The 16,425-nt window shown below is 48.0% G+C and overlaps 4 protein-coding genes across 4 annotated transcripts; 1 reads left to right on the top strand and 3 right to left on the bottom strand.

The window, feature by feature from the left end:
- Window positions 1-1,947: 1,947 nt before the first annotated feature.
- Window positions 1,948-3,889, bottom strand: F4807DRAFT_113566 (uncharacterized protein). The gene is made up of 3 exons (XM_047992799.1): window positions 3,368-3,889; window positions 3,077-3,309; window positions 1,948-3,026 (listed from the first exon to the last, which is right to left on the bottom strand). Exons 1-3 carry the CDS (start codon window positions 3,770-3,772, stop codon window positions 2,198-2,200), a joined length of 1,467 nt encoding a protein of 488 aa, XP_047858606.1. The 5' UTR covers window positions 3,773-3,889; the 3' UTR covers window positions 1,948-2,197.
- Window positions 3,890-6,269: 2,380 nt separating this feature from the next.
- F4807DRAFT_113542 (RmlC-like cupin domain-containing protein) lies at window positions 6,270-8,081 on the top strand. Its single transcript, XM_047992798.1, has one exon. It carries the CDS (start codon window positions 6,826-6,828, stop codon window positions 7,786-7,788), a length of 963 nt encoding a protein of 320 aa, XP_047858605.1. The 5' UTR covers window positions 6,270-6,825; the 3' UTR covers window positions 7,789-8,081.
- A 3,763-nt stretch (window positions 8,082-11,844) lies between these two features.
- On the bottom strand, window positions 11,845-14,170 carry F4807DRAFT_406565 (phosphoglycerate mutase-like protein). Its single transcript, XM_047996309.1, has 2 exons — window positions 14,082-14,170; window positions 11,845-14,029 (listed from the first exon to the last, which is right to left on the bottom strand). Exon 2 carries the CDS (start codon window positions 13,669-13,671, stop codon window positions 12,199-12,201), a length of 1,473 nt encoding a protein of 490 aa, XP_047858604.1. The 5' UTR covers window positions 13,672-14,029; window positions 14,082-14,170; the 3' UTR covers window positions 11,845-12,198.
- On the bottom strand, window positions 14,171-16,404 carry F4807DRAFT_406564 (uncharacterized protein). The gene has a single exon (XM_047996308.1). The coding sequence runs from the start codon at window positions 16,269-16,271 to the stop codon at window positions 14,619-14,621; it is 1,653 nt and encodes a 550-aa protein (XP_047858603.1). The 5' UTR covers window positions 16,272-16,404; the 3' UTR covers window positions 14,171-14,618.
- Between the last annotated feature and the right edge of the window lie 21 nt (window positions 16,405-16,425).

The raw sequence follows: 16,425 nt of genomic DNA, 5'->3' as shown, positions 1-16,425 counted from the left end.
GTACAGTTGTACAGTTGCTAGGTGGGCACATGGGACCCGAATCGAGTTCCTAGGATACCTATTGTTTTGCTATTTTTAATGAGAATGTATACTCAAAAAGATCAACGCGGAAGCAAGTGCATCACGATGCGATAAGAAACAATGAATGAATGAAGACCAAAAAGAGAGCCAACTCCCCCGCAACCCTCTTCAGGCCCAGCCCAGGATCTGTAAACCGGCTCCTGGCTACTGCGCCCCCGCTATTGGGTATTTCTTTGCCACCCTTTTTCAAGGCCCAGACGGGTGTGCAATGTCTGGGAATCGAACCCTAGGCTAGCCATTGCAGGCATGCCGTTAAGGCAGGTTCGATGTGGTGTCTGTGACACTAACCAGTCGGCCACTCTGTGTGTTCAGGCCCTGGTGTCAATGTCGCCGGTTGAAATTTGGTGACTGTATTGTGCTATTTAAGCTTGACCTCGGAGCTGGTGCCTGGCGGATTGACCACCTGATTGCAGTCGTGTTTACGCGTGACGTGTTCTCACAGTACCATTTGCAAACTTTTTCGGGGATAATTAAAGCCCAGAACTTGTAGCAATGAAAATCTGGTTTTCCAAGCTGTCTTCGTCGGTACATAATTGTACAATACTTGTCCCCTTACCATTTTATCCTCCGTATCTACCACATCTACATATATTAGCCTATCTCAACATACATATTTAAAGGTCTATCGTGATTACTAGTGAAGTATGGTAAACCCTTTAAGCTTTCAATGCCATTAGTATCGCTGTAGTTAACAGCTGCATAGCAATGTAGGATCGGGTTCACGACAAGTAGATAGAGCACGATTCTATCGTAACTGTTATTGTAGAATATATAGAAGCACCTGTATATATATAGACATGTCACAAAAGCTTCGTCCATCTGATTTTCTACTTAAATGATCGAAAGTTTCTATTACTGCCTTGGTCATTTTTCGCATGACACCATCAAATGGAAAGGGGCTACTGTAACCGGTCAGCTGGGGCCAACTGAAAATTTCCCAGAGGCTCATCTAACATCTAATAAATAAGAAAACGAAAGATATAACAAGATTCAGTTACGGCAAATTAGAACAAATTCGGAACTCTATTGTTGAAAAGGGGTTGATATTGTCACGTGATACCCAGAGAGAAGCACAAGGACTATATAAGTACCTATACTTCATTGAAATCATTTCAAGTAGTTATTAGATTAAATGAAATTGCATTAGGGTAAAGGGATGGTTTATTCGAAGTGGCTCAACTACAGTTCAATACCTAACAGCCTCCTAATAACCCCCTTCCCTTAATAATATTTATAGCACAATCACATGTTTAATTCGACATCATGTCAAACATAAAGATTAACACATCAAGCACTATTGCGTTCAGCTTCAACCGAATCTCATTCAATGCTATCAAATGCCAATACCGGGAGTAGGCACATCGTGGCAGAAGGTAAAGTATATGCACAAGAAACGCAGGGTCTAATCCCAACCCGCGTCTGCCAAAAAATATGTCCAAAATTCTACCAAACCCCTCAACAAGTATTTTTCCTTTTGATCCAAGACTCCCTGGTTGCGGCGCCCCAAAGTCAGCGATGTTCATGAACGAAGTACAAAATCTGATTCGCGTGGCGTGTCGTCTTGGTCGTATCTCTTGACTCCAAACCTCACCGCCTTCCAGCAAAGCTAACTCCATCTAGAATATTCGAACCCGCTTACTCAAAAGTGGATAAGAAATGGTTCTGAGGAATGATAAAAAGGACTCCAAACCACCCAGCCGCAGGGGCTACACAAAAGGGGGTATATTGAGAAGACAAAAAATGTATGTAGCCCGAAATGAGCAAGAATGATACTGATGAATGTAGTCGATGATTCCGGAGATCAATCGCCATTGAATAGATAATAAACACTATCGAATAAATTTTTCGTTATATGCAACCAGCTCCAGCTCCAGAGGGAGTGATAAGAGCCCCATAAGCTGTAATATGTACGTAAACTGTTATGTCTATTGTCATTCCGAGATGACAACATACATATCGACAATGCCGGCAGTGATCAAGATGTGGTCGCCTCGGCGAAGGAAGTCGCTATCCCCGTAGTCGCGACTAAAAAGTGCCAGAGCCCCCAAATTAACTTTTATATTGTTGAAATTAGATTCGCGTTGGCATATTCGGCACTTGTGGCTACTCGATTCTCTTAAAGCAAGTAGATGGCAGCCACAAAAGCAACGACAAAGCCTGCCATAGCAGCACCACCTTGTCGCTGACCCGCGCCTTCGTTCTTATTTGTTTCGCTTGACGCGGGTTCTTCTCCACTAATAGAGCTGGACCCGGCAGCAGATGTCGAAGAGGGATCAGACGAGGAAAAGTTCATGGCCGACGTTCCGTTTTCTTGGAACACTCCGCCATAATTTGGCGTGGGGGTAGGGCTTGCCTGTCTTGAAGATACTAGCGAATAAGCGGTGGTAGCAGAGGTAGCGATGTTGCTACTCGATGAGTGAGCCGACGAGCTAGATAAGGTCGGGGTCGACAAAGAAGGCGTCGAGGAAATTGAAGTCACAGAGGGTACAGAGCTGATCGAAGACACGCTTATCGAGGTAGGAGCTTGAATTGACGAAGTTGGCGCAGCCAGCGAAGAGCTCGATGATCCGGAATCTCCCCCAGAGCCATCCAAGTTATAGACGACGATATTGGCCTTGCCCCCACTAGGAACAGTGACAACGCAAAAATCACCCCCACCAGCACCAGATGCCTTGTTGTCGCTCGTTACGCCACTTGCGTCAACTTGGCATTTAGCACCATTGCATCCCCCTTGTGGGCATTCAACTTTTAATCCGAAGGTTGGCTTGGTACTAGAGAGCGAGGAACTCTGCCATACCGGGTTGATTCCAAGCTTGACGTAAGTCGATCCGTCGGCGACGGTGTTTGCTCCTGCAACGAACGGGGACCAATTACCCATCGGCTTCGATTCGTCTCCCCAGTGACACCCCTGACTGGCATCAACTCCAGGTGCATTGATATAGTAACTAGACATGTTAGCCCAGGATACCAGTTGGTTCAAGCAATAAACACTTACTGAGCTGCGGTTTCGTCCCAATAAGACGTGCCCGGAACAGCTAGAGTAATAGTACCAGTGACATCATTGGGAATGATCATATCTTCGTAACCTGGCAAGCAGGTTTGACAGAAAGACACGACCTTTCCGGCCTTGTTCACAGCTTCCACTGCACCGGTACCATCAACACACCAGGGCTTATCCTTAAAAGGAACCTGAATTTCGCCATCATCGTCGCAGTAAACACCACCGTACTATAGTCAAGTTAGTTAGCTGGCACACCTTAGATCAAGATAATAATTTGGCACTCACGGTGGATTCTGGATACGCATAAGTCGTGCCCGGCTTCCATTGCGCCATGACTTGACCAGAAGGGCAAGCAAAGGGGCACCAGGTGCCTGATACGCACGGCTGGTCAGGAGACATCGCCCATCCACCGTTCTGCCCAGACGGCGTGACCGCAACGAGGCCCTTATCGGTAGGAAACTTGCACGTCTTCTTGCCATCTCGCGATGCAAGCGGTAAATGATTCCGGACACTGTACTTCGGGTTGGTGCTGTTTGAGTGAGCTAAACCATGGCCATGGCTATGGATATGATTGTGCTTCTTCTCGAGGTGAAGATGGTGGTGCCGATGTCCGGTAGTAGCGGCGCATGATTGCGCACTCAAAAGAAGGATTGCCGACCCCAAGGCGGCTTGTATCGTAGTGATCTTCATGATACCACGTTCTCGAGAACGATTTCGTATCAAACGAGTGTAGATATGCTCCGAATAGGAAGCTAAAGGCGCATGCCCCTCTGTTAGTGTAGCGCTTCAAGTGATCAACAACGCGATCAACAACAGAGACGACGATCGATCTGGTGTTGGAAGTCTAGTCGCCGGGATGAGCAAAAGGTGAGCCTAGCTCTTAATGTGCTTCGGAATCCTTCTAGAACGAGCGTGGTGGTTTACTTCAAAAGAGTGGCAGGGAGAGTATTCTCCTCGATAAAGAGTGATTATTCACAAACAAGAGAAAAAGAGCGTAGGGGGAAACGAAGGTAATGAGGGATTTGGGCCGGCTCAGCTCGAAGAGGAAGAAGAGGTGGACTCCAGCAAAGGAGAAGAGAGAAACTGGGGGGTAAAAGATAGAAGGAGAATAGGATGCTGACAACCGCAGCGCATTGGGCTACAATCTCCAAATCTCCAGGGGCGCTTTACTGCATAGTAGGACGCCTTAGGGCATTTTGGGGACTAGCGCAATCCGATGTCGTTGTGATTGGTCACTATCCATGAAGCTTATTGAGATTTCTACCAATGAGAGAGCTCAGACAAATGAGCTAGAAGCAGGTACAGGGATATGTTTCCTAAAACGGATAGGCAGGAGCGTGCAACTACCGAATTAACCTATAATGACCTATAATAGCCCATATCAAATTTCCCTTCTTTTTCTTCCACATTTCCACAATTTCCCAAGGCCCGAGATCATCTCCATCACCTCACTCGCCTTTGTAAAACCACTACTGCAAGGCACCACCGTGCCAAGAAGGCGCGATTTCGATCAGCATAACCCACCGCAAAATCGATAAAATTTTCGATGGTGTACCGCATAATGAATCAAGGACACATGTCGAATTGTTGTCCCGGGCAATGGTCGGACTGTCAACTATTCCGGCGAGGTAGCATTCAACGTGTTCTTCGAAATACAGGTACACGTAGAATGGGATGATAGCACGAAGACCTAGAGGTGTTTCAAATACTACCTCGCGCTATGGACGCGTTTCGATTTGCTCCAGGAGTTGGACGATCCGAGCCGACGAGTTGGAATCAACAAGGCGCGAGGATACCACCTACTTTTGCAACGCTGCAAGTGCAAGGTACGGCGGTCCAGCTCTGTTTATATATTAATTGAGTCTGGAAGTCCCCAACTTCTTCCGGTTTGATTCGACGGATTACAAATATCACATGCGCCTCACTGTGGCCACTATCACAGCACAGAACATACATACTATGTGCGATATACAACTATGAGTCTATAACATAGTTCGGATGAAGATATTCAATTGCATAAGTCAAGCAAAATTGAATACTCCTTTCAGTTCGACTTGGCCCCTTTTTGTTTCTTGGGTTATTGGGATATGATCGCCATGTCCGACGTCTATCCCGGCTCTCATCTTACTCCCCTTGTCCGGAATTCAGCCGTGGAACATATCCACTAATAGGCCTCGAAATGTTTTTATGACATGGGAAAGATCATACGATCGTAACCAGTGGGTCATATCTAGGCATATCCTCAGGAATTTCACAGTCATTCTTGAAATACCACGGTCAGCCCGTAACCGGAACAAGAGGGTATATCCAAGTTTACCATGATAGCCTCAATTTAAAGCTGACTACATCACTGTTCATCCAGCTGGAACCATTTACCCCACATTGTCTATCAGATATAGCTAACTCTAGCTCTAGTATAACGAGCCTTATATGATATCAGCTATACATCTTTGTGATACGCCGGAATGTTTGTCTGACTCAGATCAAATCACCGATTCGATCATATGCGGCTCTGAATGCATCATGGCCAACGGCTTAGGTAGCTCAGCTATAGCTAAATGGTATCTCACATTTTTCGAGTGTCGTTGGCCAAGTCGTACAATCCTCCGCCTCATGCTTCGACTTGCATAGCCACTCGCAATCCAGGAGTCAAACTGTCCTCCCTCTAACAAGTGCGGCCTCAAAGGGAATGTGTCAACAATAACATCGGTGTTGATACGTTATGATCATTTGGCGAGTCATACCGCTTAGCCTATCGCCGGAGAACAGCGTATACATTTTAATAGCTCCTTAAGATCAGCTTAGTGGTGTGCGTATAGCATCGTTCACTTTACGACCCCTGAGTCTGTTGGGTTTTGAGGTGTGACTTCGCGAAGACTCGCTATAGATAATAGTGACATCTTTGTTGTCTCCCATCGTCACAGCCCCTCCACGATCCAGATACCGGGATCAAAACCTCAATGTTCTAGACTACTTCCCCGGCAAGACTTATTCCGTGAGAAAACCTGATATCTATATGGTCAACAGCGCACTAAGTAGACGCAGCTAATATCTTAGCTCAGCACCAAATCACGAACAAGCTTCAATCCTTCTCTGATTGGCTCGATCGAACTAAGCTGCTCTTGTTTTCCAGCTCTCGTTCAATGTTGCTGCTATTACCAACCAACTTAACAACCCGACTAGCAGCGTCGATATTTTTATATCAACATTACGCCATCATGCCGGCTCATCCAACCTGACAGCCCTGGGACCCGCAGCCACGTTGCATCTTGGCATTTCTCGAATATCTGCGAGATCCATCCAATCATATGGTTGAGTAATTGACCATGACAGTCCCGGCAACTTGGTAGCCGTTATTGCTCAGCCCTATGGAATTTATATCATGCATGAGGAAGACGCCCTTCAGTTAAGGGTGAAATGGAAAATGGCTATTGGCCCATTCGCGTTCGATATGTTTGATTTGAGTAGTCAGAGGTAGATATATAAGAATGAAGTTGAAACCCGGAAGGGAAGACTTCTTTTTTCTCCCATCACCACCAACATCAAACCAACAAAATCAAAACATTTCCTATTTCTTATTTATTTCCTTATTCTCCTTTGTCATTTCCTCATTTCCTTATTTCCTTAAGTCTTCTCCTACTTCTATTTCTTACCAGTGCAGTTCGTTCTTTTGGGCCGATCCTCTCCTACTACCACAACATCGCAATCGTCAGTTCGTCTAATTCAAACCTAATACCGTCAAAATGCTCAAGATTGGAACCGTCGCTGCCATCTTGACTTTCTGCTCCGTCTCTACGGCTGCTCCTGCCAACTTGGGATCTGATGCGTGGGCCAGCACTAGCTCCGGATCATACACCACTCCCCCTAGTTGGGTTGCCACCGGCGGCTCGACTTACGAGACTTCCATTCCCTCAGGCTACTACAACTCTATGAGCTACGCCCACAACGGCGGCAGCAACAGCACCGACGCAGCAGGTGCTTCCGCCACCGTCTCTGCTACAGACTCTGCATCCGCCGCCGCCGCCGCAACATTCAGCACCAGCGCCGCAGCCCCCGCCACTCCAACGGGCATGAGCAAAGTCCAGCAGATCCTACTCTCCGACACCCGCGCGGACGCCATCAACAACGTGCTTACCTCAGACTCCGACTTCATCTTCGACTTCCAGCAGATGCGCAAGTACGGGCCAGGCAAGGGCGGCGAGATCGTGCAGGCGAACCGCAAGGCCTTCCCCGCGCTGACGGGGACGGGGATGAGCATGGCAGTCGGGTTCCTGGGGCCGTGCGGCTTCAACACGCCGCACGTGCACAACCGGGCGTCGGAGCTGCTGATCGTGACGCGCGGCAAGGTGGTGTCGGAGATGGTGATCGAGAACGGGGTGGTGGGCGGCGCGGACGGCCAGCCGCGCGACATCGTCAACACGGTCGAGGAGATGCAGGCCACGCCGTACTTCACGGGCGCGCTGCACACGCAGTACAATCCCACCTGCGACGAGGCGATGTTCGTCGCGCCCCTGTCGAGCGAGGATGGGGGAATCAGTCTCATGGCGCAGAACTACCTCGCTATGCAGGACGGTACTATTGCTGCGGGCATGGGTAACCATATCGACGGCGCTGATATCGATAGGTTCCGCGGCATGGTTAGCGTCAGCGTGGCGCAGGGTGTTGAGCAGTGCTTGCAGACTTGCAATATCTCTAAGCGCAAGTAAGGGGGCTCGAATAAGTTGCTAGGACCTACCCTTTGAAATGTACAAACTTCACGGATGTAGCAATAAGTGATGAATAGGATGGTAAAGGGGGTATGACGGGCTTTTGGGATAGTAAACGACAGCGCACGTGTGATGGTTGATGGTTTAGAGGAGTTATTAGGCATCATCGGCTCGGAGTTCTTATTGCATTGGTTTATCTGTTTATTTGGTGGAATTTGGATTTTAATTTTTACTTGAAAACTTGGAAAACCGCCAGCTATCTATATACGCTCGTTTCTGGTAGTATTTGAGCCTGTACTGTTTTGTGAATCTTTGTGGCCGTGACATATCACCATAGTGAAGATACTATGTTTTCAATACCTACCTACCTCACTACGAGTATGAAGTAGCAGATGCTTCTTGACCATATCCATCCAACGGGCAGCCGTCTACAGGTAGGAGTTATTTCGTAGAATACTATTCGCCTAACCCGGTGGTACAGGTGTTGGTGAGTTATCACCTATAGCAGGGTGTGTTATACCTACCAAATCCTATCCGCATGTAAGTACTAATGAAGTGAGAGTACGTGGAAAATAATAAAACCAACATACACCTTCATTGCCCTGTAAATGACGATGTTAAATAAGTTGCGGTGCTATTTTTATTAATCGCATGATAAGATGTGAGGCTATCCTGGCTGACTGGTTCATCACCAACTAAAGGGGTTTCTCAGCCAAGAGATGGAAGCCCAGCCGATGGTTTTGAAGGCTGTTTTTTTATCATTCTACTTTGTACGATATTTGGATCATTCACAAATGAGATATCTAGTTCGCGTTTCACCGGAATAGCGGTCTGAGCCTCGAGTTTGTCTTGTACCTGACCAACTAACTATTGTCGCATGTCAACCCTGACTAGAAACAAGATTTATATACCCCTTACTGTCTTCAAGTTTTCAACTTCATCTTAAGCACGGATGTTTCTCTGGTCTTCATCATTCAACCAAAGACAACTGGTAAATCGAAGCAAACTCCGCCGTCACCAACAAATATATCGGCCAATTACTAATCACGATTTTTCTTCGGATATCCGAAATTGAGGTACACCGCCTACAACACGATTTTCGCGAAATCCTCCAACACCAGGGCATCGTGCATCTTGAACATTACTAATAATAATTTAGAGAAAAAGGAAGTATGGTTAGACTCGACGATAGTTTAACTGTCTTTCTTACATCCTAAGAAGTACTTCAAATGTTTCAAGATATAAAAAATTATCTGGTATAATAATGACAGTGGCATGTTGAAATAGGGGTAATCTAGCTTCTCCTAACTCGTAGTCAGTCCCTTACCTCGTAAATTCGCCAAGTTAAATCACAGTAATGTACGTCGTATTGATAATAACTATAACCTAAGGCATTTCTTACCTGTGCATTGAATTCTCATGATAAACATGAGAATGTCTACTAAAGGCAGTTGTGACAAAAAAATTTGGCAACGCTTGGTCGGTGGTTGATTCGAACCCTCATATGCGCCAAACCACCACAACCCGTCATGGCATCAAATATTGAAATATTGAAACCAAAAAAAAAAGAGAGAATGATGCAGTGCCAATTAATAGATTACCGAAATGTGTAGGAATAGGTGCATCTCTAGGAGAAATGCAAAAAATAGAGAAAAAATTGTTTGCTTCTCTTTGATTGAGCGTGTCATCCTTAGTGCAGGGGCCATGCTAATCTTCTCTGTATCGTTTCAAATTGACCAAATGCCCGAAGGCGAAAATTCATAGTTTATTTTGCTATATAAGTTCAATAGTTTACCCAGAAATCAGCCGATTGGTCAATTGGAGAGATCCACATCTAACATCCCGTAAAGAATCGCGCCAACGTCATGGCCACTTTCACGATAACCTCCATTTGTCTACAAGGCGTATTCCGGATTGAATTCATTCAACTTCTACCCTCATGCTGTACTCCAATGTTACCGGATATGGTGCTAATAAATCAACTATAGTATCCATATTCTAGTTTGGGGAAGACATAGTTGATCATCCTCGAACTAAAGTCGCATCTTTAGGTAATCATGTCGTAGAGACGAGTGGAAAAGTCGACTTGGTATATCACACATTTCTTTCTCTATGGGCATTAGGATCTTATAAACTGCGAAAGCGATACCCTTAGGCTAAGGCAAGGCCTCGATCGGTGTGGATTTACCACAGTCTTGGCTTTTACCCCCTAAAATTACGCGATGCTTGCTTGTATTTATCACTTATAACGACCGAGACAAGCAAGATTGCTATATCGTGGATTATGATACCATTGATAATCACTCAATCCTCTTGTCTAGGATGTAGCGTGTTAATCTGCAGCCTCCGTCGATCATCAGTATAGAGCCTCCCCCCTAGGACGGTCCGAGGAACCCAAGGCCTCTCTCGTAAACGGAATATTGGTCTCCCAGGGCAGCAGATCCGTCGACGGTACCGAAGCTTCCATGTGTGTTCCGTTTAATCGTGGATTCTCGGCTAAGGAATATCCTATATGGGCTTCTCGACGTCTCTTTAGCTTCGATCACACGCCGAGCATATTATTGAAGCCTTGAGGAGTATGGTTAACATTGTTAGCCCAAGGGTTATAGTTAATAACGGTAAGATCTATGAGTGAATGTAAGTTATAGTTGTCAAGTATGTACTTAACGAGCTAAGGGCCGGATTCCTCAATTACCACCCGATTCCGTGGACTGGATTCTTAGTCCAAGCGAATACAGACAAGAGATCTTTACAATACCGTTTAAGACTGCCCGCAACTACTCATAATCATGGACTGGCGACCAGCTTGCGCAGATGCCGGATGATGCCAGGGGAGTATCACCGTCGTCGTCATAACTATCTAGATACTCCCTCAAGAAAATAATCATAAATATTTTTATCAATCATCAGCCACATAACGTACATGAGCGTTCCTCTAGCCATAGTGGAGTACAGTATACGTACTCAGGCGATTGCTCGCCCTATCAAGATTGATCTGAAGGCATCTTTGTCACGGGCCAACTGGGCGCCAGTGTGACTCTTCCAGCAAAAGTGGACCCTTCAAAATGTACGAGGGCACACAGTGAGGTTATATATCTAAACAACAATGCTTCTCTCAACAATCCTTCAAGTACTTGTTTGAAACGAATAATTTAGCTCAGTCACCGAGCAATGGGTAAACCGCGAGTGTAATGCCGCTGTCCAACCATCAGACTGATCTACGATGGTTCGAAACGGGTTCTTGGAGACTTGTTTTTGCGTTTCATTTCTTTCTCAATTTTTTTATTCTTTTCATTTTTTTTTTCTTACTAATTCCAATATGCGATATATTCATTCTACCTACGTAATTCTACAGCATTAATTATACCCACCGCCGCGTTACTGTCTTCCACTATATGGAGATGGTGAGAGACGGGTAGCTAGCCGGAAGCATTGACAAACGTGCAGGCTCAATATACATATACATAAATAGTACCGACTAATTCAGTATATTGGCCTTTATACGGTAGGTATGCTCTGCATCCCAGCATCTATTACAGTTGATGATCCTCTTGTAGTTCATGTCCTTAGTTAGCGCTTCAGGGAAGTACCTATGAATCCTAACATCCAAATTACTATCGTCATCACTATCATCTCCCGGACCGTTTGCGGAGATTCTTATATCTCCCGTGGTGGCAAGAGACAAGATCCGGCAGCTTATCATGATACTAGACGAACGTGGAAGAGGAGGGTCTGCTTGGATGAAGTTACCTCTGGTTACGAAGGAACGAAGAGGCCTGGATTACATATAGAACATCTGATGGAAAGACAATTTATTCAGCCAAGAAGAACGATTATTTAGGTATGTAGCATTGCGCGTAAACGCGCCTCCTCTCGAGAGGTAAGTTATATGCGAATTAACTTGTTCTGTGGCAATGGACGATATCTAGATAACACCCATTCTCTACGGGAAGCCTGAATAGGGGTAGGGTGTCCACAATACCATACACACATATTCGCAGATAAACGTCTAGCTTCCATCACTGAGTAACAAAGATCATTGAACGCCATGGTAGATTGATATATCTACCATATATAAAATATTCATCAACCATCAAATCGGCTGGAAGGGAATCAACATGACAACCTCCTATCAAAGTAAGCAAGCCTCACGATCTCGGATGAATCCTCACTTACTGCTTCATATAGACGAACGAGTAGGACTTCAATTATAGGTAATTAATAACAACGAAAGAAGTTATAAACATCGAAACTATATTCATTAGAGATCACACATATACGAAGATCCTTCGCTTCTATTCATCACGCATCACTAAATTGCAGAGACCCTCCGAAGACATCATCTCATCTTGTCTCGTATTTCGTCACTCCCCGGTATCACCTCCACCTCACCCCCAGAAAACATCCCTCCTAAGCCTTCGCCCCCGCCGCCGCACTCGTAGCCGAAGCCCCGTTCCCAGCCCCCGCCGCCGCAGCAGCCAGTGTCGACTTCTTCACGAGCTTCAAGCCCGCCAGCGCGTACACCAAGCCCTCCACTCCCAGAATAACCACGAGCGTGACCAGCGCGCCGATAACGCCCGCCACCGGCAGCGTAACGCCGTTCCCGGACTTCGACGACGACGCGTCCGCGCCGCTGCCGTCCGATCCCGATCCCGAGGACGAAGCAGCAGTAGCGCAGATCCCCGTCGTGTTGCCGCAGGCCGCGCACCAGCTCTGCGTATCGCCGATCGCGATCTTGCCCATCTCGTCCGCGAACGTCGTCCACGGGATCGTCGTCTCGCTCTGCCCGAACAGCGGGTACACCTGCGGCTCGTGGATCGCCGCCGTGCCGTTCGCCATGTAGAAGCGCACGCTCACGTCGTCGGCGCTCGGGTAGTTGGCGCTCGACGCGCCCGTCGCGTTGGTCACGAGCTCGAACACGATCGACGACGCGTAGTCCACCACGCCCGTGAAGTCCACCGACACCTTCTGCAGCTGCGCGAGCCCGAAGAAGGACATGAAGGACGCGTACGCGCCGAACTGGATGCTGACGGGCGTGCTGCCCTTCTCGGTCAGCGTCGCGTTCAGCTGCTGCAAGATCTGCGCCGCCAGCGTCGCGCCCGCGATCGCGCGGATAGGATCGCTGCTGTTGTACGCGAGGTTCCACTCGTGGTTGTCCGCCAGCGTGCGCAGCTGGAACAGCGTCTCGTTCGTCAGCAGCTGCGAGTCCGGGATGCTCTGGTTGTGGATCGTCGCCACGTTCACCAGGTCGAAGATCGTGTACGCGTTCTTGAACGTCGCCTGGCTGGCACTGAACGTCGCGTTGTACACGGGGAGCAGGTTGGCGTAGAAGCTCTTGGTGGAGCTGAGCAGCGACGTGTATTCGGGCGACACGAGGTAGTTGTTCGAGCTAACCACCGCATTGCCGCACCCGGACCCGCCCTGCAGCCACTCGCTGTTCTCGGAGTCGGCGCTGCTGGAAGTAACGGAGCTCGTCGACACGGGGATGTACTGGTACCCGCCAAGCGGAGCGACGACCTCGGATTTATTGGCCAGGACAGACACGCTGTTGCTGCCGGCGGGTGGGTAGATACCCTGCAGGAAAGCCAAAGACGAGCTCTGCAACACAGAGTCGGCGGGCGAGATGACGCTCAGCTGCGTGGGGACGGCAATGTCATTGCTGAGCCCCAAAATCGGCGTGCTGGCATTGGATGAGATGTACTTGTTCCGGTAGTAAGTGCCGGACTGGAACACCTGGTCTGCGCCAAGAGCGGTTAGGTTCGTCGGCGCGAGGGCTTTGGCCGATCTGTCTCCATGACGATGGAAGATATAGACACCAAGGACAGTCTCACTGTTAGCGAGCGGGAGAGTCGCGAGCGAGAGGAGAAGCGCCTTGAACGCCATGGCTTGACTTGGCTTTTCTTTTTCAGGTATCGATAGATAAATACCCAATAGTAAAGTGAGATTATACCTACGAGGCTAGCCAACCGGAAGAGCGATCCAACAAACCTCTAGAAAGAGAAGCGAAGACGGTGGGAAGATGCAGTCCGAGTATTAATAAATCTTCTCTCCCTTCCAGCCCCGCTCATCGCAGGGTTGCATACATATAGCTAGGCAAGCTGGGTAGCACCACAGCAGGCGATAGCCGCATACGGGAACGGCAAGCTAGGGTTGATCTTGGAACGATTCGCCGAATGGTTTCTATCACAGATGCGAGGAAAGCTCCCCACCTACCCCCCATTCTTGATCTTTTCCCACCGACCTGCCTAGTCGGGTTATCAGATGGCCTGGATGGATTAGATATCTTTACATACATGCCTAGCACATCGTAGCTCTCTAAGGCATGTCGGGCTTGCGCCAAGAGCGGATCTATCACCGTCTAATTGCCCAATCATATCTGAGGACGAGGAATTTCCTGCATCTCCGCTGCAGTCCGGGAGGGGCCGATACGGACTTGGGTCGGAGACTTACGCCCTATGTTGACAGTGGTAAAAATAACAAAATGGATATAACATTTCCGTTAGAAAGTTGCAAGAAGGGATATACCTAATGTATTGTGTAATATTGCAAGGTGCTCTACTAATCGAAAATAAGACGATGGATCGGTTACTAGGTACTACCCTTTTCCTTGTCTGAGCTGTTCGTCTTAAGATGAGGCCATCTTAGCTTCCTCGCATTTCCGAGGGTATGATAGGACATGGTTCTAGTTTAGCCATGGGACTTGCTGAAACCTGCGGCGAGAGCTGCGATCTAAGCAAAGTAGTAGAACCTGGCGATACTTAAGTCGTCTTTGTTTAGGATCGTGTTTGTGAACGGCCGAAATTTGCGCGGCGAAGCTGTTTATGGTACCATCAAAACCGCACAATGGTAATCGATCGATCAGATTCGTCACCAACCACCCACCGCTCATCCCCCATTATCTTCCCACTCCGCAGCAGCCTATGCCACATTGCATCCTCGAACCTAACCTCAACCAGCTGGTCTTCTATCCCCGAACCGCCATTTCGCTCCTCTTGAACGCTGATTTTGGGGGGCACGAATGACGACAGGACCTTCATCATGAAGCACTGTCTTGCCACAATCCTGACGCCGGCAGCAGCATCCACCACATGGCTCACAGTTAAGTACGGGAACTCCTCATGTCGCCAGCAGGGCGCCCAGCCAGGCCACGTCCCACTCTTGCTGTCACTGAAACCCGGGGGTCGGTTCCCTAGGGCGCGCGACAGCGATCCGGCGCGCGGGCAGAAGCTCATGGATACATCGCCATCAGCACAGCACTCGTCAAACCAGCGAGGTCCAATTCCCGAAAAGGGAAACCCTGTGCAACGTACTTGATGATGGCGAGGTGGCGATGGATTTGATTCCGCACCTACGAGCCAGGGATGGTCTTCTTCGTGGAAATACACATTTGCTTCGTCAAGCAGAATTTCTAGTAAGCGTGGCCTGTTCCTCTGCAGTAGGCCTAAGAAGTTTAGATCCCCATGCGAAAACTTATTGATGACCACCGGACCTTGTTCACTGGAGCCAGGCACGGGTTTGTTAACCCCGCTTGGATCGAGCGACACTCGGTAAGGAGATGGCTTAGAAATGTCCCAGATGATGAGCTCTTCTCGGGGACTAAGCAAGTTCTGTTCTGAGTCCTCAGATGTCCATAAATACAGGGCGTAGTGAGTAGAAGTATGAACAGAGAAAAAACGGTGATAGTAGGTGATAGTGATGCAAGCGGGGTGAAACTGCCATTCAGAGCGGAAGGTGATATCCCAAGTGCTTGAATATGGCCGCCTCACGACATCAAACGCGGTGGTGAAATGGCGATAAAAATCTTCATCACTCGTTTGTTCTTTACAGGGTCTGTCCTCGCACCATTCGATAATCAACACATCGCAGGCAAGCCGCACGCGCCGGAGATATTTCCCCTCGGTATCAAAAGGAACAGAGACTCCATTTCGAGTCTCCAAGTCAAACGCAATGAATCGTTCCGGAATAGGGTCTAGATATACCAGCAACCCGCGATCCACGGTCCAGCTCGGTTCAAAATAATCAAAGACAACAATTTTGTGGTCGCAGTACAGCCGGCGAAACCAAGGATCGACAGGAAGCCAGTTATCGGGTGATCGAAGGAGCATGATTTTCCCAACCGATCGCGGTTTTGCGGAACGCAGGCAGAAGTATCTTCTTGCTACGTTGGCGAAGATGCGAGACCAGTTCGGTTTCTCATCCGCTTCCCGCTCCGGCTCCGGCTCCTCGGCGAATTGCCGCATTTCGCGACATCGGGGGAAATACCATCTCATAAAACTCCGTGAGGTGTCCTCACTTGCAAATACTCGAAACCATAACCGGCTCACTCGGCGACAACGCACGCAATCCTGCGGCGAGAGGTAAGAACATATAAGAAAAAAGACATCGTTAGGTAGGTCCGTCAAGTCAAGTTTGTAATCATTATGGATATTTCTAGTAATGGCATTGGAGTTATCGTAACCAGTGTTATCGTCTATTTTGCTCATTGTTCATAGTGTTGATGTTTTTGATGAATACTGTAAGTCATGTCCGGATGTAGAGTTGGATACGTTCGATAGGTACATATATGCACCTAAGTACTTGGTGACACGTCACTTATGCGTACACTGGCGAGATCCGACGGGAAGCTGCATCTGGATC

This window comes from Annulohypoxylon truncatum (genome assembly GCF_022578515.1).
Source record: "Annulohypoxylon truncatum strain CBS 140777 unplaced genomic scaffold F4807scaffold_2, whole genome shotgun sequence".
Lineage (NCBI taxonomy): Eukaryota > Fungi > Ascomycota > Sordariomycetes > Xylariales > Hypoxylaceae > Annulohypoxylon > Annulohypoxylon truncatum.
Note: the sequence above shows the minus strand (reverse complement) of the source record. Positions and strands in the feature narration are given on the sequence as shown.